General features: G+C 45.9%; 2 protein-coding genes across 4 annotated transcripts in view; one reads left to right on the forward strand and one right to left on the reverse strand.

The window, feature by feature from the left end:
* Positions 1 to 25,646, reverse strand: part of USP28 (ubiquitin specific peptidase 28) — a 125,761-nt gene that overhangs the window by 52,316 nt on the left and 47,799 nt on the right. The window lies entirely within an intron of this gene.
* HTR3B (5-hydroxytryptamine receptor 3B) lies at positions 2,207 to 25,227 on the forward strand. Its single transcript, XM_038380415.2, has 9 exons — positions 2,207 to 2,255; positions 7,631 to 7,791; positions 13,247 to 13,291; positions 14,533 to 14,642; positions 15,338 to 15,507; positions 16,157 to 16,314; positions 21,658 to 21,868; positions 22,895 to 23,095; positions 23,186 to 25,227. Exons 1-9 carry the CDS (start codon positions 2,207 to 2,209, stop codon positions 23,455 to 23,457), a joined length of 1,377 nt encoding a protein of 458 aa, XP_038236343.1. The 3' UTR covers positions 23,458 to 25,227.

Genomic DNA, 25,646 nt, shown 5'->3' on the forward strand with positions numbered 1-25,646 from the left:
TTGTCTACTCTCCCTCTTTGAATACCTGTGAAGTGGCTTTCCCCCTCTCCCTCCCTTCCTGGAATGCTTGTGGGATGAATGGGCTGGTGGAACAGCTGGAAGATCAGAAGAGCTCCCAGGTAGACAAGGTGTCTGGGACTCTAATTAGGCAGTGATCACACGCCCAATGCATGGACACTGCCGGAGGGGAGTGTGACCAACCAGATGCGGCCAAGTCATCGCTAGTCGCAGGCCATGAGGAGCAGGTCCTTAAAAGGGGAAGGGGCCATGTGCTCAGGAGTGCACTCACAAGCTTGTACCTCCCGTGAAGGTCCTTCCCCTGGACTACCTGGCTAGTGGTTCGCCACGTTGCATTTCATTGTGCCTCAGGAAGACTTACTTTCATCGCACCGTCCATCGTTGCGCTGTGGAACACTCACCTTGAAGGATCCTGACATCTCCAGTGCCGTGGCTGTCCTGGGAGCATGAGTATGCGAGTGTGAGTGTGATCCCTCTCTTCTTTTGAGCTTAGCTATCAGTATAATAAACGTGTTGCTTTCTGCCAAACTCTGGTGGGTCATTAGTCCTCCCTAAGCTTACTAGCTGACCCAATTTCGGGTACAGTGTGGAGAAAGTAAATAAGGACGTGTTATTTACTCCTTCTCATACCACAAGAACTAGGGGTCACCAAATGAAATTAATAGGCAGCAGGTTTAAAACAAACAAAAGGAAGTATTTCTTCACACAACGCACAGTCAACTTGTGATATTCCTTGCCAGAGGATGTTGTGAAGGCCAAACTATAGCAGGGTTCAAAAAAGAACTAGATAAATTCACAGAGGATAGGTCCATCAATGGCTATTAGCCAGGATGGGCAGGGATGGTGTCCCTAGCCTCTGTTTGCCAGAAGCTGGGAATGAGCGACAGGGAATGGATCACTTGAAGCTTACCTGCTCTGTTCATTCCCTTTGGAGCACCTGGCATTGGCCACTGTCGGAAGACTGGGTACTGGGCTAGATGGACCTTTGGTCTGTCCCAGTATGGCCGTTCTTATGTTCTTACCTTTCAGAAGATGCCCTGACCCCCATTCAGTCCTGGATCTGGGGTAGCAGGGCATGTTACCAGACAAGAGGAAGGGTCTGGTGGATTCCTCAGAGTTGCTGGACTGATACATGCATGGTTCATAGAGAACAAAGAGCTGTTTAGAAAGAGGGGACATTCTGTCATTGCACTGCTGGCCCATGGGGATACAAACCAGCACTGGAAACATGTCTCCCATTATCCAGGGGAAACTCCACTGCCAGAACTAGGAGCTCTACTTCCATTTGGGTTGACACCATCATCAGAGACACTGCAGCTGCCTGGACAGTATCCTTTCCTTGATTTAACCAGCAGAATAATCCCCAGAAATGGGCCCGAGCTGCAAAGTTAAAGGGGTATTTGGATCCAGGTCCATTTCTACCATAAACCTGGACAGAGAGCAAGTGGATTCATGCCACTTAATGCCCTTTTTATTTGCAGATGCCAATTCAGAAGGGGCCTGAACAGCCTTTGAAATAATCCTGCTGTCAGGGAGTGTCTCATTCCCCTTCTGAAATGTGCCAAATAAACCCCTGCCTAAGCGCTCCCATTAATCACAGTGTAATACATCTTTTAATTAAAGAGAGTCAGGAAAGACAAAAAGCAGACAGGATTCCCCCCCCCCCCCCGCCCGCACTGTTAGCGATTGTTCTTCATTAAACAATAGCAGGTTTCCATTATCCAGGGTAATTCAAGAGAGTGCAGTAACTATTGTCAAATGCTGAAGACACTGCTGCACAAGTCTGATTTAAAGCAGCTATTTGGGCCTCAATTATTAATGGAATTAGCATGCTGTAAGTCAGCGACAGGCACAGCCTCAGGTAAGAGCACTAAAGGAGATCATATTAGCATGGTATTTCCTCTCCTGGGGACCAGCCTCGGATTCCATTATTCACTTAGCACTAGAATGTCAATGCAATTAAAACGCTGCCTATAACCTAATTCCAGATCAGAAGGAGCTGGGTATTTCAGAGCTAGCAGAGAGCCCAGAAATGGTCAGGTAATAGCTGCGTTCACCGCGGCCCCTGTTGGATGTTTTAGAGAGAAGGACGTTCTAGTGAGGAAGAGAGCCCGGTAGAGAGACACTGTTAACCTTCACTTAAGAAAGCTTCTAATGGTGGGAGCGCTCAACAAAGCCAGATGATGAGATGGCAGCTGTTTTCATGTCCCTCTTCCTCCTTAATCTCTTAGCCTCAGGTAAGTTTATTTGATAAGACTGATGCTGTAAACCATGCCTGCAAACTCTGTGTATGATTATATATATTATATATATACACACACACATGGTATATACATACACACACACACACACACACACACACGGTATATACTCCCTAACTATACAATTAGATGAGAATATATACTATAGGGGACCATCTTGTGAGAACTCTGACAGCATGCAATGAATAGGTGACCCGATGCTGCTGCTTCCTCTCTGTTACAGTCTGGAAGAATTCTGCGGGACCTGACTTTGCTCTCTCTGTGGCAGGAGAGGGGTTGACTCAGTTTCCTCCCTTCACAGCAGTGGCAGAGATCTACAGAAATTCCTTGTGTCAGAGTCTGAGAGTATCAGACTGTGCTTCTCACCAGTGGCACTAGAGAGTTTTCTTCCTTCCTGATTTTGTCATCAGGGGTCACCTGAAAATCAGTGCAATCTGTGTGGGCAGGGAGGGTGCTTTGGCAGCTGTCGTCAGAGTAGGTCTTGTATTTCACGAATTCTTCTGCTCCTTGGCTGTGCAGTATTTTTGTGTTAGTTTGAAGATTTGGCAGTGTCCAAATGTTTCCGGGGCTGATCATCAAGGTTGTGAAATTATGCAACAAGACCTGTGGCATGCACTGTACTCACTAAATCTGATGAACTCATGCTGGGTTAATGAAGATGGGGGCTCTAATTTCTTGGAAATCACATCCCATTCAGACAGATATTAACATCCACCTACTGTTGTGTGGTCTAAAGAGCGCTAACCTAAGACAGGGCAATGACACAGGTGTGTCTGTGTCATTCCCCAAATTCATATGGAGTGCAAGCACCGCACGCTCATTCATTCCTGATGCGTTCAATTCTGCAAGGTGCTGAGGATTTTGGGCCAGATTGTAAAAAAAGATATTTAGGCCCCCTACACCAATTGAAATTAATGGATGTTGGGCACGTAAGTACCTTTAAAAATCTGTCCCTTTGGCCTGGAAATCAATGAGACTTAAGCATGTGATTTCCTTGATCAGGGCTGTGCACCTTGCAGGAATGTCCTGATCTCTATGAGAGAGCTCAGTGGCCTCCCGACCCCATCAGCATCTATGCTACATCCATGCTGTATGCAGCATCACATTGAGATTAGCCTCCCCCAGAATATTGTGTGTAACTCCAAGATGTGCTAAAGTGATTTAAATGGAAGTTAGGAGCCTAAATATCTTGTGGATCTGGGCCAAAGAGCATGAGATACACACAGACAACACTGGTTTCAGAGTAGCAGCCGTGTTAGTCTGTATTCGCAAAAAGAAAAGGAGTACTTGTGGCACCTTAGAGACTAACAAATTTATTAGAGCATAAGCTTTCGTGAGCTACAGCTCACTTCATCGGATGCATTTTGATTAACTAAAGTATCCACAGGTGAAGGGACAAAATAGAAACCAGCTTATTTCCAGCCTGTTTCTGTTCACATCCATCCCCCATTCGCCACCAACAATGATACAAAGATGTTCCATTTCCAGGTGACCCTTCCTAATGATCATAAGCAGTGTGAATTATTACATTATATTACTACACCCTGAGAAGTCACAGGGAAAACCCTTGTTGAGCCATTCTTGATGGATTCTTTTCATGTCTGTTGAGAGAGTGCTGATCTGGGATTGGTCTAACGCTCACATGAATGTCACATTAGCTCTCAGAGGAATAATTTAGTGTTAATTAATGGTCACTTACATTGTGAATCTGTCTCTGCTGTAATTAATCTTCCTCTGGCCAATTCACTTTCATAACAAAAGTGCAATTATTTTTCAATTTATGTATCTAAATAAGCACCCAACCTTCTTATTGGGTCTTATTGTTTTCTGAAGATTAAACAGGGGGTGCGAGTCCTGAAGTTGCTTTCTCTGCTTCAAAATGGATAAAAGATCATATTTTTTCCACTTGCTGTGTAATTAGACTGTGGAACTCATTGCCATATGATGTCATGGAAGCAAAGAATATAGTAAGATTCAAAGAGAGATTGGACTATTTGGGGGATAACAAGAATATCCAGAGTTAAAATAATTTATACTAACAGTAAAGAGTATTGGATGGGAGATAAAATCTCATACTGCAGGGTTTAATCCAATCTCTAATTATTAGGGATAAGGATGGGACTTTTATGGAGGGCAGATGATCACACATCTACCTAACCTTTACCTTTTTCTGAAGCATCTGGTGCTGGCCACTCTTGGAGACTGGATGCTGGATTAGATGGATGCATCTACTCTGGTCTGGCAATTTCTATGCTCCCTCCCAAGGTTGGGCAGCTGATGACAGTATCGCCAGCTGGAAGAACTCAGCCCCTGGGGCTATCTTATTCTCTGGGCTTGTGTAAGAAGCAATATCAGCTCCTGGAGGGAAGGCTCTGTTTCATGTCACTGTCCAGTGCCCCCTCTAGCAAGCACTTGGAAGAGCATGTTAAGGACTGCAAGGAGCTATGTCCAGTCTTCATCAGCTGGACAGAAGTAAAGATAAGCAATGGGAGATTGCACAGGAAGGCCCTCACATTGAAATGGGCTGGACCAGATTCTTACCAGGTGTCAATTGGCATAACCCTGTTGACTGCAATGGAACTACATCAATTTAAACCAGCTGAGAATCCGGCCCACTGTATCTCAGAACGTATCAGTGAATGCCCTGGCTGCATCACAGGTTCTGCTGACCTGGGGAGAAAGGATCCCAGTTCACCATAGGTAACATTTAGTGTAACTTTATCTCCAGGGTCTAAATGCTGGTGCTGACTTAACCCAAAAGTGGGGTCCCTCATCAGGCAGCTGTGCTCATTGCATGGACACACTAAACCCCAGACCCTAAAAGAGATTCTTGTGGTCAATATGCAGCATCTCCACTTGCTGAACCCAAGTCCCTTGGACTGCGCCACTAGAAACTGTACTGAAAGGGACTCAGGCAGGAGTTGTTCCCTCCCCACCTGAACCAGTTGGAGCTGCAGGGAGTTGGTCTCAGCTGGGAGACCTATCCCCTGGCTGAGCTGGCAGGAACCACGGTGAAGGGATCTCAGCTGGGATTTTACACGCTGTTCTTATTTAAATTACAGTTTCTGAAAACTGCCCTGAAAATGGTGCTGGAGGGAGGGCCCTCCTGGGGTGCTGAATAGGTGAAGCTGCTGCTGAGAGCATAGCGAGAGAACGAAATGCTCATTTGGCTTACAGCTCTGATGAGATCGAAGGTGACTATTCCACGACTCACGCCAGGGCACCCACAGCATAGTCTCTAGCATTTTGTTCTCAATGACATTGATAAATCATAGAAATTGCCGCCTCTGGTGGCTAGTGACACCACATGCTGCATAAAGGAATGGGTATGAGCAGGCCTGGTGTGCCAGGAAAGGAGATCTCATTTACAGTTTCCTGCTGGATCTCTCATACCTTCAGCCACTCATCAAAATAGCCATCAAAAGCACTGAGTGCTCAGGGGACTGCATGCGCAGGACACTGCAGATTAGATTTCATTCATGTGCATTGGCAATTTGCTTCAGCCCAATGAGTTGGTGAGGCTGTGCTCCCCGAGGTCTGGCGAAGCTCGTGAGCAAAATATCGTTTTGCATTTCAGAGGGAACACTCAGAAATGTGTCACTTCCAATTGCTGGTCTTCATTTCTCCTTTTCCTCCACCTGTATCGCTCAGAGGGCCATGGAGTCCTGTTGCAGGACACAAGCTGGATTTCCCCCCGTCGTTTTTACTATGCAAATGGGGATTTGGGTTTTCTGATTAGCATACCTGTAAGGTGGTGCTTAAAGAGGTAAGGAAGAAAGATCAGACAATCTCATTAACTTCCAAATCAGAGTGATTTCTGGGTTCACTAAATTCTAGTTCACATGCAGCTTCTTGGTCTAATTCTTGAATGAGATCCAAAGAACCTGGAAGGAAAAGTCCATTAATAGGAAGCCAGTCTATTACCAAAAAGTAAAAATAAATAAAGTGAACTTAGTGCTGGTGAACAGTATCAGATTGTCATCCTGAGTCTGCCTCTTCAAGCATCCACAGAGAAGGGGCAGCCCAGACAGCCCACACTCTGCCCCATATGCTCCAGAGTGGAGCAGAAGGGAGCTCGATGGGAGAGATCAGTTTTTGTCATGGGCCTCTCCTTTCTGGGGCTGCCAACCCGGAGCCGTTCACTGCCTATTGTGATGACACTATTTTAATGGGGTACTTTTTAGCCATTCACTGTCTGTTGTGAGGACACTATTTTAATGGGGTACTTTTTGTACACTAGCAACTAAGAGCCACCAATTCATTTCAGAGAGGCCACAAAATAGTTATCAGGTGCTAAAAACTTTTGGCAACTACTAACCCAACGCTAGATTCAAACCAACAGCCTAATCGTAAAGTTCTTTGTTACTCCAGTGTTAGTTTCAGGGTAACTGCATCTGTATTTCCTCCCTCTGTGGTCCCTTGAGGGCTTTCACTTAAAGGTTTCCAGCTCCCATCTCTCTTGGGCAAAGGCCCACATTTCACTCCCTCCAGACCAGGGTTTTAAGGCTGCACAGCTTCCTATTTCATGCTGTTATATTCCCCAGCAAGCCAGAATGCCTAAAAGGCCAGCACTGAACTTTGCTTTTTCTCTAAGGCCTCTGATCAGTGTATTGCTAGTAGTTAAAGTTACCACACAGCTCCTTCTAAGCAAGCACATTATTCTTAAGGTAAAAGCATTTCTGAGAAAACCGATTGAAACAACAACAGAAGCTACACAGGCAAAAGAAGCTTACCAGAAGTCACCCCCAGCTCCAACACAGGGCTCTGGTATGTGTCAGTCCTTCAAAGCCTACAACTGGGTTTTCCCTGTGGTTACAAATTCATCCATCTTAGATCCAGAACCAGAACAAAGACTAGGCAGATCAGCCATTTCTTTATATAGCTTGGGCCTTTGATCTTGGCCTTCTGTATCATGTAGTCAGCAGACAATGACCCTCTCCTCAGGAGTACCTTGGAAAGGTTGGGTTTTTGTATAACCAGAGCTGGAGCACTTGCATTAACCTCTCCTTAGGGATTTCCTGGGGAATCCATTTAACATGTATTGTCCCAAAAGTCCATATTTGTCTGGTTTATTTTCAATAGAGTCTTTTGAATTCCTAGGCCTTATGTCTATCACATCTCCCCCTAGAAAGGTTACATGCCATCCTGGCCCAAAATATCACATCAACTTAATACAAGAAGGTCTTCCAAGCATATTGCAGGAAATTGCTATCTCTGCCGCAACTCCATTCCCAACGAATCAGCCCATACAAAAATAAACCCAGTCTCAGCAACAACAACAACAAGAAGAGCTAACAACTGTTCCTCTTCTACCTGCCAGGTCTAATGACACAAATTCATTTGTTTTGCAGGAAGCCCAGCCGCAGATGCTCAATGGCCCAGAAATTCTACTTTGCATCGTCTGACCAGACACCTTTTACTGAATTACAGCAAGGGAGTGAGACCCGTCAGAAACTGGTCGAAGGCCACTACCGTTTACCTTGACCTCTTTGTCCATGCCGTGCTGGATGTGGTATACAGAATCTCAAGCTCATTTACAACCAGTGCCCCGCTGTTCATAATACTGTAGAATCTGCTAGCTGGAGACTGGAGTTGAATGGATGACAGTGGCTGTGCGTGATGCTTTTCAGCAGAAGGAGCTGTCTCTGTTTATTGACAAACCATTTTGCTCCTGGTCCTTTTAAATAAGACTTTCTGGAATTTCAAAATGTTAGAAAAAGGTTTTTAAAGTGACCTTTAATCAATTTAATTCAGGCTGAGAATAAGTATAAATAATCCTTGACAAACTCAGTTCAATGAAGAAATATTTTTTAACAATAGATTGTTTTGCAAAAGGTTGGACAGATAGACAAATACAGACAGACGTTTGTAAATCCCCTATTTTGATCAGTTTCAATCAGAACAGCTTTGAGGGACTGAGGCTTTGGATTTACCAGGCAGCCTAAAGGAGTCAGGCATCCACGCTGAATGGGATTTGAGCGCTAACTCCCTTAAGCTACGTTGAAAATCCCCATTTTAAAGCTTCTCTTGCAGTTTTGGAAACTTACATTCAAACAGCCTTGTGCTAAGATAAGAGAACCAGGAAGGGACATTTTAACAAAGAGCTCAGAGCAGACGGGCTACTAGGTAACAAACACTGGCCTAAGGGCTTTTGGAGAAAATCTGGTGATTTGGGGTATCAGAAAATCATGAATAGATACAGATGGGGGAGTGTTCAGAAACTTAAGACCCAAGTTACAGGGAATTTGGAAAGAGCTGAAAAGAATGGATAAAATGAGCCGCAATGTCCTGTGTGTGTTACATATACGTGCACAGTGCCAGTGAGAGAGCAACAGATGCTCTATGCCTTTTCCCTTAAGAAACCTCAGCTGCCAGACCAAATCAGAGAAGCCCAATGCTTGTCTGTTACCAGGATAGGATGTAAAAGTCACTGAATCACTTGCTTCCATTGGTATTTCAGGGTCTACTGATCTTATCTCAGGTGTAGATATTCCATGGGTACCATTAATATCATTGCGGGGATCAAATTCAATATTCACAGTATATCACCCCCTGGTATTTCAGAAGCAGAGCACAGGGGAAATAACTGCACCACATTCCTTGCTATGGAACGAGTATGGGCTGGTTCATTGGGAATGGAGTTGTTACACATATGGCAATTTTCTGCAATATCCCTGGAAGAAACTTGACTATCAGCAAAGTGAAATTGAGCAACCCAATGACACAGTCCAACCGGAATGAAACACAAGTAGTAAAAGAAACAACAAAAATAGCCAGTGTGATTTAAATTAGACTGATGAGAATTCTCTCTTTTTTAACAAGCTAAAAATGTTCTTAATAGCACCAATTGGGGGAAATATTAAAATATGAATTTTAATTTTGGCAGTGTCTGTTTAAGCACAGTCAGAAGCTCTGTGCAATCAAACTGCCTCCTTAGACTACCTGAACCACTTTGATATTCTGGAAGCTGCTGAAACGTATTTGAGGAGCAGGCAAGTGTATTAACATAGGCAGAGTGTGGGCACAGTATTAATTATATGAAATATGCTACATGAATTAACAAATACCTACAAGCACTGTAATTACCTCTTATATTGCAACTATTTAATTTCTTAGTGGTGCATCAAGATTGTATTTCAGAGCATGTAAAGATCCGAAGATTGGGTGTAGATCAAGGGACTGAGGCACTCATTTTCTAGAGGTGTCTAGCACATCCTGCCTTCCTCCTGCCTTGGACCTTCCATCATTCTTGTACAAGGAGAAAATGGGAGAGAGCAGAGTTGAAAAATGTCTTTTTTGTTATAGTAACTAAAAGAAAGAGGCTCAAACGGCAGCTCTAGCAGGGTTTTGCGTTTATCCATCTTAACTGTAATGAGTCCATCGTTGTCTTTTGTACACAGTAGGAAGTGGTGAATTATATTTCACTTTCTGAATTCATCATCTTCACTCCATTAGATGCCAGCTAGTGGAGTTTGGGTGCAGTGATTACACCAGACCAGGAGGAGAGCAGTAGTATTTAAGTCAGGGTCTTCTCTGCTTTCTTGGCTATAACGAATGCATGTTCAAAATATCCGTATTCATTCTGTCAGATAAATCTAATCAGAGACTTGGCTTCTGAGCCAATGTCATCAGGAAGCTGTAGGCTTTAAAGGGCTTGATGCAGTAGAGACTTCAGCAGGTGCATGTAGTAATAGACGAACTGTTCAGCAACCATTGTTTTGTGTGAAGAGCTCTCGCCCCATCTTCATCACTGCCTCTGACTTCTATTGTGATCTTTTGCCTCCTGTTTCATGTACATAAAAGACTAGGCTTGTCTGAGAATATCAAGTTATTATGAGTACCTTGGGGAAATCTGATTAGGGAGATAATCTAGTCAACGGAGAAGAGTTCCAATTTGTTTATATTGAGTTTTGTCAATTCCGAATCCCAGATACCTTTGTATTCCACTCCATTGACTAGAGCCTCCCAGACAGACGCTCAAGCATCTGTTTCTATAGTCTGCAGAACTGGAGACGATAAATAAAAATGTGTGGGAATTATCTGTATATTTGCTAACCACCAATTTAAGTCTAAGTAGTCTCCCTCTGTTAGGAAGACTAATGAATTCCAATTCTCCAAAATATCCTTTGCTTTTAACAAGCAAGATGGAAGGTTGCTGAAAAAGAAAGAGGGAAGAGCTGTGAATAATGCCACGAGAGAACCAATTATGCCAGCCAGCTGGCATTGAGAAACTTCTTGTTTCCCTTGACAAAAAGATTTGAGTTTTAGCCTCGGATGTCTTTTCTCCTCCTTGCTCACCCCGGGCCCCTCCAACACTGGGATCTCTGTCAGGGCCAAAAGGAGAAGCAAGCAGTAAGTGTAGGATAGCCATCAAACAATGGTGGTGGCCCCATTGTGGCAGACAGTAAAGGCATGCTCAAGAACTATAAGCATTAGCGGGGATGATGGAAGGAGTGGACCCACAAAAGGATGGGGTGGTCCAGTTGCTCCCCCATTTTGTGGGCCTATGATCCTACAGTTGATCATTTTGGTTTAAGATGTAATCAAAAAGGATTAATGAGGGTTGAAGGTGCTTTAAATGTTGCTCTCTGCAACAAAATCAATTTCTTCAAGTCAAGTCAAATGTGGGAGTGAATCTCTCATGCTAATCATTAGCGGAGTCCCTCTCTCATCCAAATCTGAAACTGGCCTGGCATCTATCCTGCATAAGACTGTGGGTCATAATAGGCAACCCTAACAGGTGAGCCAAACGGCAGCCTGCTCTCCCTAGGCTAAAGTCATCTAACCTGGAATTCACCTTTTACAGATCATACATATTCATAGCATCATAGATGTTCACTGTGTGGGGAAAAAAACTGTTAGATCATTGAATTCATCTTTCCAACAGGCAGATTATAGTCCCCCAGGAGAGGGCATATTGGATATTCAGCCATTACAAAGGAGCTTAGCCAAATGGCCAAACAAAAGTGAGTGCGTTTTATAAATGATTTTTTTCTTTTGCATGCATGTACCAAGTCCTGTCTGGGATGCTGATGCAGCCACCTCCCCCACCCCCGAGGATATCATAGAAACAGATCATCTGTATTTTGTGCACCAAAGGAGTCTGAATAGGGATCACTCATTTCTTCTCAATGTAACCTTTTGTGCGACAATCCAAAGATTCTGGAAAGTATGTTGCAGTTCCTTTTTCATATCCAATGATTTCCTAAGCCACTTTTTCCAGGGAAATGAGCTTAATCCGCTTTCAAAATGGCATGGATATACAAATTCCAAGCTCCGGGTCTGCAGCAAATCCAAAGCATTCCTGCTATTCTCTCTCATTCCATCAAGATGGGAGTCACACTTCATTAACAACTACTGTCTTTCTTCCATCTCTTTTGGGAGAAATTTGATCTCCTATATTCTAAAGGAGCCTTCTTTCGTCAGCTTGAGCTTTTGCTCCATCCCAAAATACTAGTAATCTGAGAAAATCTTTTGCCTCAAAAACTAATAAGGCCTTAATCCTACAAACAATTATGTATGTGCCCAACTTGATGCATACGAGTAATGAAGCAGCACTGCTCAAATTCCTAAACTTAAGCACATATTTAGGTGTCTCTGGATTCTACCACAGTACAAATAATAGAGCCAGAGAGGAAAAAGAAAATATGCTGAATCATTACAAAGGCAGGAAATTTCTACGTCATAAAAAATACACTTAGTTTGAGGTCACACTTCTGTTTTATGAGCAGAAAAATCCATATACACAAAGATTTAACCCAATTGGCTGCCTGTAGCAGCTGAGACAACAATCTTTGAAAAATTATGACTATCCTGATTACAAATACAAGCTCAGCCTCATATTTTTAGCCTGGATTTGCTGAGAATATGGTACTATGCTTAGCAGCCTGATTAATGTCACAGTAACTAATTAGGGTGCAAGAGAGAGACGGATGATTCATTTAGAGCGTCAAGTGCAGCCAAAGCACTATTTTATCAAAGATAATTTACTGTAGTGAGGATTGCACAGCCACAGATGAACAACAAATGGGAGCAGCAGGCAGGCATGAAGTGAGGTGATGACCAAACAAACCTCAGGCTCCTTCTCTATGGCCTGGTTTTATCAGAGAGAAAGGTAAAGGGATGCAATCAAATTGAAATCTAGTCAGTTTCCAAAAAATGAGTTGAAAGTCTTCCATGAGCTCCCCCTAGGAGGCTTGGTGATTTTACAATCACAATTTCTCTTATTTCTTTAGCTCTTCACACAACAAAAATAATATGAAGGAATCACAGAAGCACAACTGAGTCCAAAATAAAGTTGTTTACTAAATATACACAAACTTGTATACACAGGGCTGGTTTTGATGGCTTCTAAAACCACAGAACACACTGTGCACCACTGGAGGGCTCACAATCTATTTAAAGGGATATTATCCTATTCCTACACACCATATTTTCCTATTTCATAAATGTTCTTCTAGCCCATGTTACTGCATGGAAGCCCCATGCAAAGCACAGGAGAAGCTCACTAACTCAGGTCCCATTCTTGCAAACAGCTGTTACCAGGCACATCGCTTACAACAGTGAGTAATCCTGTAAAAGCCAATGGGACTATCCCTTGTTGCATATATTACAGCTGGGAGCAGGTGATTGCACAATCTACCTGATTATAGAGGGGAAAATTTGAAATTGATGAAATACAAAGAGTGGGAGAGATTTTCGAAAACACCTAATGGTTTACTGTGCAAAACCCCAATGACTCTCAATGGGCAAAATGTACAAAACACCACACTAAAGAAATAATGAATAATACTTATCTAATTTCTTTTATCTAGAGCAACCTTAGATGTTATGTGTAACACCAATGGGTATAGCAGAGCCTACCCATTCTGAGAGCAGAGTGATTTTTAAGTTGTCAGATCTCTTTATGATCCATTGAGTCAGTTGTATAACTTGTTAAACATTTGATTTTATTTTTCCCCTTACAGGATACACAGAATCAAAAGCTAACAACAAGCATTTGGTTTCAGCAGGTAAATTAATACTTTCTTCCCTAACTACATGTGATGCTGAAGCAAAGAGAGAACTTAATTGCTCTGTAGCATTTATTATACATTACTTTAGGTTGTTCGCTTTCTGACTCAGTTAATATTGTAATGATCAGTGTAGCGTGCACTTCAACCAATACATAGTGCTGTGTCTTAGTGCTAAATGTCATCTTGTTGTTGTACCTGTCTGGGTGGGTTTAAGGGAAAGAAGTTTTGAATCTTGCATGTGTATGTTGGAGTTGATACTTTTAGTGTCCCAGTAACACCTTTCATTTCTATAAGCAAGTATTCCAATATCCTACACACACACACACACACACACACACACACACACACACACACACACACACACTCCCTAAGCCAGCCATCAGAGATTCCCCAGTGTCCTGAACATAACTGAAAAAAATCATTCATAATGAATAATGCGTTAGATTTAACTTCTTCCCTTTGTGGAATATCTGATTGTGATCTTCTCAAAACGTATGCCTTTGATATTATTCGATAACATCTTGGGGGATATCTTCCAGGGGCCAGGGTACATTCACCTGCAGTGGGGTCTATCTCCCACACCAAATTCCCTTATTTCCTTCCCATGTGGAACTGAAAAAAAATCAGTCAGGTGTTTTTAAGGGTTCTCCACCATCCTCAAAAGCATCAGATAGGGTCGATGAACAAAGCATACACATGTGGTGCTGCTCGAAATATTTCAAAATGTCAATTAGCATTTTTTTAATTTCAAATTTTGACCCAAAACCAAAATGGAAAAAAAATGTCTTTTTCACATTTCAACCCACTCTGGACACAGGCAAGTCTTGGAGACTGCACACTCAGAAACGTATTTTCTGAGCCAGCCTGTCTGGGGAGAAGGAGATAGGGATGGAGGAGCTGAAGAGGAGTGCCTGCATCAGTACCGATTGTATAGACTCCTGGTGACGGGTAAAGCCACTGTGTTCTGATGAGAATATCCACTTTTCACACCTGTAAAAATCTATCCTGTAGGAAGTAGAATAGGAGTCATCCTAGCCTGAGCTGAACTTTCTTGGCCATTAGCACAGGGGATCAAGCGATTATCACATTCCCAATGCAGGGATATTTTCTGTACCTACCATTCCTAAATTCTGAAGTCAATGGTTCAAACGCACTGTGGCACCTCAGTTAAACTGTCCTGCCAAGTCACAATATGGGAAACCAGCCGGGCAGTCACGCTCTCCATCTCCCTCTCACAGATCTGGAAGGATGAGTTTCTCACCTGGAATTCCAGCCTCTATGATGGGATCAGCGAAATTTCTCTGCCACTCAGCACCATCTGGTCTCCGGATATCGTCATCAACGAGTTGTGAGTTTGGACCGGGTCGGAGTTTTACTGCACGCCAGTAGGTTGGGGTGGGTTCGGGGTTTCTTTTTGGCTGATCAATGCAACCTCTGCCTCTGCCCACAGCAAGAACAAAAGGCTCCATCGGGGTGGGGGGGGGAGGGGAATCTTGTTTCCAACAGCTCTGGACTAGCTGTTTGAAGGGGATGGATTAACAGTCTGAGTCTTAGGTGTGAGACACTTAGCTTCTGTGGAGCAAGAGATTCGAAACACAGCAGGGTCAGCCTCGCACTTCATCTTTCTGAGCCTCGTAAATTGAGTGCCACCGGCATTCTCTGTCTGATACTTAACCTGGTCCACACAACTGTAGTGCCCGAGCACCTCACCATCTTAATGGCTTCATCCTCACAGTACCTGTGGAAGCGAGGCAGGGTGCTGCTTTTATGTCCATTCTGCAGATGGGGAACCGAGGGGCAGAGAGACTAAGTGACCTTCCAGAGGTCACACAGTGGAAGCAGGGAATTGAACCTAGGGTCTACTAAGTCCCAGGATAATGACCTGGCCACTGGACCATCCTTACACCTGTAGTGTCACACGAGAACTCATTAAAAAAAGTATCCATTAAAAAAAAATCCTCACTGCCTGTATACTGCGTAACGAAATCGTCGGGTCTCTCTCCCCTACCCTCCCTGTGCAACAAACCCTCCTGTTCTGTACAGCTTGGACGTCAGTAGGTCTCCTGATCTCCCCTACGTTTACGTGAATGCTGCTGGGATGATCAAGAACTACAAGCCCATGCAGGTGGTGTCCGCGTGCAGTTTGGAGGCATACACCTTTCCCTTTGACACCCAGAACTGCAGCCTGACCTTCAGCAGCATCCTGCATACAGGTGGGCAGGACAGGACTCAGCCTAGGAAATGCACATATGCAACGTCTGGCTCCCACAGACAAGACTCGCCAGCCCACCAAAGATAGTGAGGTTTATTTTCTTGGGATGCACAACTGGGGAGTGTGAAGAGGAACGTGACTAGCATGTGTTGTAGGACCTAGCTCAGCGCTTCCCAGGGTAGGTGCCCCGCTGAGTGCTCCCTTTGGAACACAGTGCTGATCTGGTGCCAGCATCAATGCCAGGCATTTCATAAGTCAGCAGGCAAGCACTATCGCAGCAAGGTAGCCAGCTCTGTCTCATGCTGGACGTTGCAAGTCTGACTCTGCCTTTACCCTGGCTGCCCTAGAGATCACCTAGGCTGAAAAGTGACCAACTGCATCTGCAATGGCTACAAGCAAGATCCCACGGCACAGTGGGAACGGGTGTCCTAGGGCTCCAGTCAGTATAGGCAGTGTCCATTCTGCAGAGAGGAGCAGTTCAGTCCCTGAACTGATGGGGCTCATATAGTTTGCAGGGACCATACAGAAGGCTAGTGAAGCTCCTTCCCCAGCCCTGTGGGCACTGGCAGCTTGTGGAGGAAATGGGGTGAGACCATCCCGCGTTCACAGGTCCGTCCCCTTCCCCAGCCCTTTGTTTGTGTCATTCTCAGTGGAGGATGTGGACCTCACTTTCTGGAGAAGCCGTGAAGACATTAAGAATGACAAGATGTTGTTCCTGGATGATGGTGAGTGGGAGCTGCTCTCCGTGCCCTCACATCCCCGGATCCTGCACATGGAGACCGGACGCTTCGCCCAGATTCAGTTTAACGTAGGTATCAAATATTTCTCCTTTACCTCTAATCCGTGGACATCTTTCCGTTTGGCACCTTCCACCTTCCCTCCTTTTCTTCTCTTCCTCTCAGCGATTTGTGCTGGGCTTCAGAGTCTTTGAATCCATCACAAGAACACGGGCTCTGCTGTGCTTCACGTTCTCACTCACACACGTGACACACTGCAATTCCTAGCTATCGATGGGTTGTGGTCCACTGGGAAGTGGGCAAATACAATATGGAGGACGAGCCAAGATGAGGGTGTAGCGAGAGAAAAAGCAGGTTATTCTGTAAAATGCCCCAGTACCAGATTGAGGATGAGGTAGACAAGAGAGGCACAATCAGCTGGATGCTGGGAACATCCCTGGTAAGATACCACATGGTCCAACCCAAGAGGCAGGGCTCTCTCTCTCTCCATGGGCTCTTGGAGAACTTTCAAAGTGAGTCAGCATTAGCATTCGCCCAGGCTCCTCGTCTATCGGGCAGGGTGGGGAGAACTCCAAGACAGAAAAGTTACAGGTGCAGCCTGAAAATAGGTGCTCAGACCTGGTCCTCAAACACCCCAGGGAAGAGAAAGTGAAATTTAGACCAATGCTGAGGTACGGCAGCTCTGAGCTAGCACCTGATCCCAGTACAGTGATGGATACCATACAGTGACCTAGTGCCAGGATCCCCAGACAAGGAGGCATAGGTCTGAGTGGAATTGAGCACATAGTCCAGTTCACATGCTTTTGAATGGGCTGAAAAATTTTTTTATTGACTTATCATCATTATTGTTATTGCAGTGTGAAAAATGTTTCTCTGAATTCCAGACCTTGACTATACTGTGACTAAGAAATATGGACCTTGACAAAGAATAATTGACTACCCCAGTCTAGAGGGTCAAGGCCAGAAGCAGCTCTCTGTACCATGTCATGCCTCAGAGTCTGGTCAGAGTCAAGGCCAATGAACCATACTGGGCCAGGGCCAACAGGCCAGCCAAAGTGGGGTTGGCAGGGTGCAAAGTTAGGAGCAGAACACAGGAGGCCAGGAACCAGGACCAGGAGCGGGGCCAGGAGCAGGGATGGAATCAGGAACTAGATGCAAGCCATGGTATCAGGACTGCACAGCAACGTCTGTTTGCTGCAGTGAGCCAGAGATCAGCCTAGCTGCACAGACAGACTCCAGGTGATTCCCCAATCTCTTAAATAGCATGCCTGAGCCAGTCAGGGCACTCAGTAGACTCCTCCAGCCAGGACCTCTGGGGTGCTTGAACCTGTAGAGTGGATAGGCTGCTGTTCCCTGCTTTACCAGAGCTGTTGAGTGGCCATGTGAACACGGCAGCCACCCAGGAGCCAGCAGATCCTGCTTCCAAGCCTGCAGATCGTCACATGGACTTCGGGCTCCAGATGCTAAGGCAGTAACTGTGTAGTTCAGGATAGAGCAGCCAGTGCAGACACTGAACAGAGCTGCTGCAGGTGCTCTGCCCCATCCCTCTGTCACACCAGCATGGACACTTGCATCACTCATGAAATAGTCTGACAGCAGGACCTACGTTCCAAGTAGCAGCATTGAGGAGACAGCCTGTGGCTCCCGTCTCCTCACTGGAGGAGGCTGGAATGTGGAGGGGAAGCAGCTAATTTGTCCACACCACTTGCTGGAGGATGGAAATGTGTTTTTGTTTTGATGAGCTTCTTGACTAAGAGTTAAACACCTCATTAATTTTAAAGATAGCAGCCTGCGAACATTATTAATGCCAGAGCGAATAATGAAGAGCATTTAAAGGGAAAAACACTAAGAGAAGCAACTGCAGGGTGGGCTGCAGATCTGGCACTCAACTGAAACACACACCCATTGGGTGGAAGCAGCAAACACCACTCAGGGCTTTGAGAACCCTGAAGCCTCTCAGAAACTTTTCAGACCTCCTGGGCCCCAGGCTGGGCAGCTCACCAACTGCTGCCCAGCCCTTCCCAGTTTTCCAGCATGTCCCCCTTGCTAAGCACCACAAGCTCAGCCTCTCTCCCTGCCTTTCATACACCAGGGGGAGCGCAGAGGCAAAGCATGAACTTGGCAGTTAATCAGTCCTTGTACAAAGGATCCTGCTAACGGTGACTGAGTTTAGGGCCAAGGTTTGGATATTTTAGCTGACTTCAGTGGAGTCGCTTGCAATTTACCCAAGTGTCTCAGAGAGGAGAATCGGGGCCAGTATGGCTGACCTTTAATGCACTCACAGAACCCCCTTTCCCGACTGTTCAGTGCCTTGGAAGAACTGCTCACCAGTCAGGGAACACCCCAGACTGTCCTAGGAACTAGGAAAGGGCCAGTTTTTCTTGTAAAAAAATATTTTTGACAGGAAGTGGCTTTTTCAAACTTTTAGTTGCAATGTTCCATGTTTTCTATTAACATTTTCCAGGTTTTCGTAAAAACCAAACCATTTTCAGGAACAAGATTTCAGTTTTTTAATTCAAATTCCAATGCATTTCAATTTCTGGTTCCAAGTTTTTGTTGAAAAACTGAAAATGTTCCCTGAGGAATTTAACTTTTTTTTATATTTACATTCCAGCAAAAAATCATGAGCATCTTCCCTCCAATGCCTCTAGTACTGTACCTGGCACCGTGGGGGAGCAGGCAGTATTGCCTTGAGCAGCAGTAGCCTATCCAGCCTATCCGGTGGCTCAGACTCTCTCACTGGTGCTGAGACCCTGGGGTGTGGTTTGTCCTGTGAAAATCCAGCGCCTGTCCTGGCGGGGTGAATGTTACGTTGGGTTAGTGCAGAGCTATCTGTTCTTAAGTTACCTAATTACTTGCATAGCCCCTGAAGGTAAGTAGTCCCCACCACAGTAGTCCTCTTTCTGCCCCTGTACCTACAGACTCACTGCTGCCCTGTTCGGTCCCAGCAAACCCATCACCTTGGCACTTGCCCCAGGAACATGCCAGGTACATCGCAAGGCTCAGGCAATGTTTGGAAGCCAGGCCTGCTTTCAGCAGGGGGGACCCCACATGAAGACAATTGTCATGACAAGGATGTCAGTTCTGAGCCCGGGACCTGTTCCAGTAGCCATAGCAGGACACATTCCTCTGAGCCTGGGCTACAGCAGAACCAAACACTGGGGACAGCAGGAAACCTAGAGACTGACTGAGATTCAGGGGTATGCCCTAGGAATCTGGGGATTGAGGGGAAACACTGCGCTGGCAGGTAGAGGCACCCTGGGAATTGCCCTCTCATTCCCCAAGAGCAGGTGATGGGAGATGTGCCCAGTGCACTCACACAGGAGTCCACTGGGCATTGACCCTGGGCACTGAGCAGGTCTCCTCTGAAAACAGCACAAGTCAGCCCTGCGCCACCTGACCAGCTTTCCAGCCAGAGTCACCTTTGACTCCTTACTGCCCGGGTAGCCCAGGTGAGAGGAGAACATTGCAACTTTCCCATCTGCAAGAGAAATCACAGCACTTATGTCTGAGGTGGGGGGAGAGAATGTAGCAAACTTAGCGGCAAGCTGTATCTGGATGTCAAACTCCGTCTGTGCCATAAAGACAGTCATGCAAAATTAAGTGCTGGTGGGGTCTGCTTTCAAGGAGACAATTCATGCCTAACCTTGGGTAATATTCCATCTCCAATGTGCGGCTGATGTACATGCTCGGAATGAGATTGATCTCCTTCATTAACACCAATGGGCTGCAAATACCTTTGTGTACTTATTATTACCTGGCTTTAATGGATAATGAAATTGTGGCATAATATTGCTAACACCTGAAGGGTGTCTAATGGAGAACATGACTGAAACTAAAGTGCTTCCCTCCCTTTGCTGGAGAATTTAAAGGCATCAACTTCTTAGCCTATTAGAGAGGATAGGATTTGGCTGGTGTAAGATCTGCAAAGAGTGACTCCTAGCAGAGGCCAGCTCAGTGCAGTTCCTACTCTCCTAGCCAGCTGACTCCTGGTGGCTCAGTGAGAAGAACTGGGGTCTATGCACCTCCCAGCTCCTGCTCTGAGCCTTGGCTCAGGTAACATACAGGATGCAGCCACAGCACATCCACGTCTGGCAGGGGGCTCCACTGACTAGCTAAGTCTGCCCTGGTATCTGGCTACCAGATCCAGGGCAGTGAACTCAGTAGAAGTCTTTTGTATTGTACAGTGGGTGAACCTGGGTGCAGGACCCCAGCCAATTACAGATGCTTCTCTTATGGAACTCATGCAACACTCCCCCTTTCTCTTTCACCCTGCCAGGAAGGGCGAGATCCAGACTGGGTCCTCCACGTGGCAACATAACACACTGGGCCAATGCTTTGCTCTTCAAGAGCACCATGCTGAGGAGCATGGTACTGATGGCCAGATAGAGACATCCGAGATGCAATTAGATCAGTACTGCTCAATGCACTCAGACTCTCAGAAGCAGAGAGGAGGAACAGACTACCTAGGCTTAATTTCCTCCCTCGTGATTTTCATTCTGACACCCTAAGTGGAAACGATTCCCACTAAAACTGTTCTCTGCCTTGCAACAGTTTTTTAGTGGGAATCGTTTTCTCATCATGTGCTTTGAAACCCGGGGGTTTTGATTTAAATGTTTCAGGTTCCTTCAGATCCATTATGGCGACGGCAAGACTTAAACCAAACCCAACAAGTTGGGTTAAACTCTGCATTGCAGATAGATTTGGAAAAGTTCACTGGACCCAGCACTTACCACTCCACCACCTAGAAATCCCATGAAGGACCCAGTTACAAACCCATGAACCGGAGTCTCAAAAATATCATGCCCAGTGAGAGCAAGAGTAAAATTTTTGGCTTCAAGTTTTCGTTAAAGGTTTGCCGGGCCCTAAAAACGGTTGCATGAAATACAGATGATTGTGTTTCCCCATTTGAAGCCCAAACTAGATGAATTCTTATGGCTACAGGTTTTGCAGCAGGAAGGTTTGCATAGATGTCACCAAGATGAATAGCAGGGAGGCAGTGGGTGGGTTTGTCTCATTACTTGGATCACAAATACAGCAAAAGCAACCACTCTTGGTGTTTGGGGATTTCAGTTTCTATCTGAATCTGCAAAGCCCAGAGGCAAAGGGATCACGTGGAGAGATATATGAATAAGAGGTTGCCAACCTCAAAAATGTTCCAGGTTTGTGGGGAGAAAATTCAAGCTGGTTGTGAATTCACAAAAGTTTTGGCCACATCTGTCTCTGGCCAATGTAACAATCCCTTGCCCCTGGCCCACACTGCACCAGTTAGGTGAGTGGCATGGAGGAGCCCCCACATCTCTCAGTGCTCTTACTCGACAGGTCTCTGCATCTTAAAAGATGCTAAAAATCCCAAGCTCCATTGTTTTCAGGTCACATTTAGAATTGGCTCTGACTTCTCCTCTCCACCCCAGGTTGTTATCCGAAGACGCCCCCTGCTATATGTGGTCAGTTTGCTGATCCCCAGCCTATTCCTGATGGTCATTGACCTGGCCAGCTTCTACCTGCCACCCAACTGTGGCACTAGGATAACCTTCAAGACCAGCGTGCTGGTTGGCTATACTGTCTTCAAAGTCAACATGTCAGACAAACTGCCGGGCACTGCGGTCAGCACTCCCCTCATTGGTGAGCTGGGTTTGGCTAGTGAATCTTGGACAGGCTAGGCTGTTATGGTAGGGACTCTATTCTAAGGGAGCATGTAAATCTGCAAACACTAGAGGCCAGAGATGGTGAAGACCCATGAGTTTATCCTAGCCATCCCAGATCCATTCTCCAGACTAGCTTTAAAATGGGCAGACTTGGGCAGTAATGGTACATCTGCCTTGGGGAGAAAGTTCCATGGTCTAATCGTTCTCATTTCAGGGAAATGTTGACTGACATCCATCCAGCTCTTCTCTGCTGACTAGGTGTCTTACTCTGACCAGGTGGGGCCTCTCTTGGGCAGCCTGTATTATTGGTGCCAGTACTATTCTTCTTCTTTAAAGCACCTGTTGCTAACCCTGATTTGATGTGTGCATCCTCGGGCAAACAAACCTCTGGGAAAAGAACTACAGTGCCGCTGATACCCTGTGTGCTCTGAAAACCCTCCTGGCATCACCCAAACAATCATAGTGCATCGCTCGGCTAGATGCTCAGCAGCATGGTTGTGTCAGATTTTCAGTCCAGAGTGGACTGGATTTGTATTTCTCAACCAGTGTGCTAGTTGAAACCACTGTGCTAGTAGGGTAGTCATTTAACACAATGGATGCAAACTTTGCATGGCTGGGGTAAGAGGGTTTGAAAATGGTTTGAAAACACTGCAAAGCCCCAGTGTGGGCAAAGCCTTAGGATATGTCTGCACTGTATTCTGGAGCTGTGACTTTAACACGTGTAGACGTACCTAAGCCAGCTTTCATTTAGCTGTGAAGTTGTGGCAGTACAGGCTAGCCCCACACACCCAGGACTCTAGGTACATGCTTGAGTGACTAGCCCATGTTGCCACCATGGTTTCCTTACTGCTGCTACTCAAGTTACCTTTGCCCTAGCTAAATCAAACCTAACTTGGGTAAGTCTACATGCTCTGCAGTCACACCCTGGGAGACTATTTCAGCCATTGCAGTTTGGTGCCTGTCCCACTCAGTAATGTTCTTTTCTCTTCCCTCATTGCCGTAGGGGTGTTCTTCACGGTTTGCATGGCCCTCTTGGTTCTCAGCCTGTCCAAGTCTATCCTGCTAGTAAAGTTCCTTCATCTGGGGGAAGACCCTGTGCGGAAAAGGCTCTTCTCCTGCTGCTGGGTAGGCAATGCCTTAGACAGAGGAGGCCCCGGTGAGAGATCCCAGGCTCCCAGGCTGCAAGCAGCTGGTGACATTGCAGGTACATGCAAAGCTGGGTTTTTAGCACACCCTGTGTACATACAGCCCCCTGAACTGCTGCCTTGCTGAACACGCTTTGCTGTCATTACAGGTCTCTTGTTGCGTGGGGAAGAGGAGGAAGGGAAAGGAGAAGGGCCTTGGAAGGTGACAAGCGCCCGGAAGGTCCCAATGGAGAAGATCCTGGCAGAGCTCCTCCTGATTAGCTCCCATCTCCGTGCACTAGACTGGGCCAGCAGACTAGAAGTCAACTGGCTCACGCTGTCCTACAAGCTGGATAGACTGCTGTTCTGGACGTATGTCCTGACCCTGGGGGTGTATGCAGTCATACTCTGCTCCTTGTGGGTAGTCTGGAGCTCCCAGTAATGGTAGTAGGGGAATGGCAAAGTTAACATCAGTGATGCAGATACAATCAATGCTGGTGAGGACTGGCTGGGCTTACAGGGGCAGAGAATGGGCTACTGAGTGTCCATTACTTGGGCTCCATATCCAGGTCAGAGGGACTAGCTGGGGATAGGAGGACAAGACTTTTCACCTGTAGGGCATCATTTCCAATCTAGAGCAGGTTGTTAAGGGCCTAAAATCTTTACCCTCTGCCAATGATCACGTGATCCATTTGGACCGAACCCCCTCACCTTCCAACTCATGCTCCAGGGGGCATTCCCCACTCTGTGGATCTCCAGAGCGCTTGGTCTCCAGGATCTTCTATCTGGCACCCTCCCTCCAGAACTAAATTCTTGCTGAAACAAAAACAGAAACCCCACAAAGAGCCTTTACCTGCAGCTGTCTCTTGTCGCTCGTTACCGCTGTGCTAGTGCTTAGCTCTAATTGCCCATGAAATGCTTCTACTGCTATTAAGGAAATGAAGAACATCAGACAGGTTTTGAACCACTCCCACCCAGCCCCTTCCACCAGTGGGAACAACCTCTCTGTCTTGACCTCCCCTAATTTCAACTGGGAGGCGCTTCCCCAGACAGTGTGCTTAGACGCCTGTGGAGTTCTCTGCTCCCAGCAGCTGGCCGAGGCATTCCAGCTTCACAATCCAGTGAGAGGGCAGGTGGGGTGCACCCAGAGTGAATTCCCACCCATGCCTAGAACTGCAGGCACTTCCCAGTCCTTTCTGCGCCACGGGACCTCTGCTTGCCCGCAGCTCCTAGGCACAGATTTGGCAAAACACATCAAGACATGCTTAGTACTAAGTACATGCTCAAGTCCATCCATAGTCAGCCAAGATCTTAAGCACATTCACTGTTGCTATCAGTGGTCAGAGCAAGGGGAACTGGGAGTCCAGACTCCTGGGTTCTATTCCCAGTTCTACCATTGAGCGGCCTCAGGCAAATCACTTAAACCTCTTTATTGCATGATTTATTGCTCTGTTAGATGGAGCCAAAATCTACCTACTTCCAAAGAGTTAGCTGCGAGACTGGGGAGTGTTTGCAATGCAGCTGGAGCTCCCCAGATGAAATGCATTACAGGAAGGCCAAGCACTCTTGCAAAGGCGGATTCACCCCACAGTGCTCGACCTTTCCCAGAATCCTACGCACAACCAATCTGCCCTGTTGCTGGCCTCTGATGCTGAGTTACCATCTCAATGTACAGTATCAATGTGGATAGTAAAGCATTTTATCCAGTATAAACAATACTCTGGCTGGGTCATAATAAGCCATTCCTCCACGGCATTAGTTCAGTGTCTGCTTTCCCTCCTTGACCCAGGCAGGTCCATTTCAATTAGTGGAAAGATTTCACCTCTCCACATCCCCATTCAGTGCTGGTGCTTAAAGAGCTTCAAATGCTAACAAAATGACATTGCAAAAGTTGTTCCATTTAAAGTGCAGTTTTCCCCACTTCTGCAAATATCACCGTGCCAGGAGCTGGTGTGGCAATCATTTATCAGACAGCTATTCAAAGGAAATTATACAGAAGTCAATATGGAGGAGACACCCTCTTATGCCAAAGCCAGTGTGCATTACACTGAGTGCCATGTCAGAGCACTGCTATTTATTTATTTTTAAACAGTAACACACTTATAACTGTCCCCTCCAGGCAGTTAGGCTTGAATAAAGACTGGGAGTGGATGTGTCATTACACAGAGTAAAACTATTTCCCCATGTTTATTCCTCCCCCCGCAACACTGTTCCTCACATGTTCTTGTCAACTGCTGGAAATGGCCCCCCCTTGATCATCACTACAAAAGGTCCCCTCCCCCCCAGCTCTCCTGCTGGTAATAGCTCACCTTAACTGATCACTTTCGTCACAGTGTGTATGGTAACACCCGTTGTTTCATGTTCTCTGAGTATATAAATCACCCCACTGTATTTTCCACTGCATGCAGCCGATGAAGTGAGTTGTAGCTCACGAAAGCTTATGCCCAAATAAATGTGTTCGTCTCTAAGGTGCAACAAGTTCTCCTCATTCTTTTTGCGGATACAGACTAACACGGCTGCTACTCTGACACCTGTCCCCTCCAGGCAGCCCAGAACTTTCTGCTGCTGCCAGAATGGTGAAAAACCCCCATCTTCCCTCAGGTTGGCGATTCTGATTATTTATTGCCCCTG

The sequence above is a fragment of the Dermochelys coriacea genome, chromosome 22, assembly GCF_009764565.3.
Source record: "Dermochelys coriacea isolate rDerCor1 chromosome 22, rDerCor1.pri.v4, whole genome shotgun sequence".
NCBI classification, from domain to species: Eukaryota; Metazoa; Chordata; order Testudines; family Dermochelyidae; genus Dermochelys; species Dermochelys coriacea.

Coding starts and splice junctions, on each gene's coding strand:
- HTR3B (XM_038380415.2), top strand. CDS start 2,207: ATGGCAGCTGTTTTCATGTCCCTCTTCCTCCTTAATCTCTTAGCCTCA. Junction 13,292..14,532: donor CAAGCATTTGGTTTCAGCAG/GTAAATTAATAC, acceptor TCCCTCTCACAG/ATCTGGAAGGATGAGTTTCT. Junction 14,643..15,337: donor GATATCGTCATCAACGAGTT/GTGAGTTTGGAC, acceptor TGTTCTGTACAG/CTTGGACGTCAGTAGGTCTC.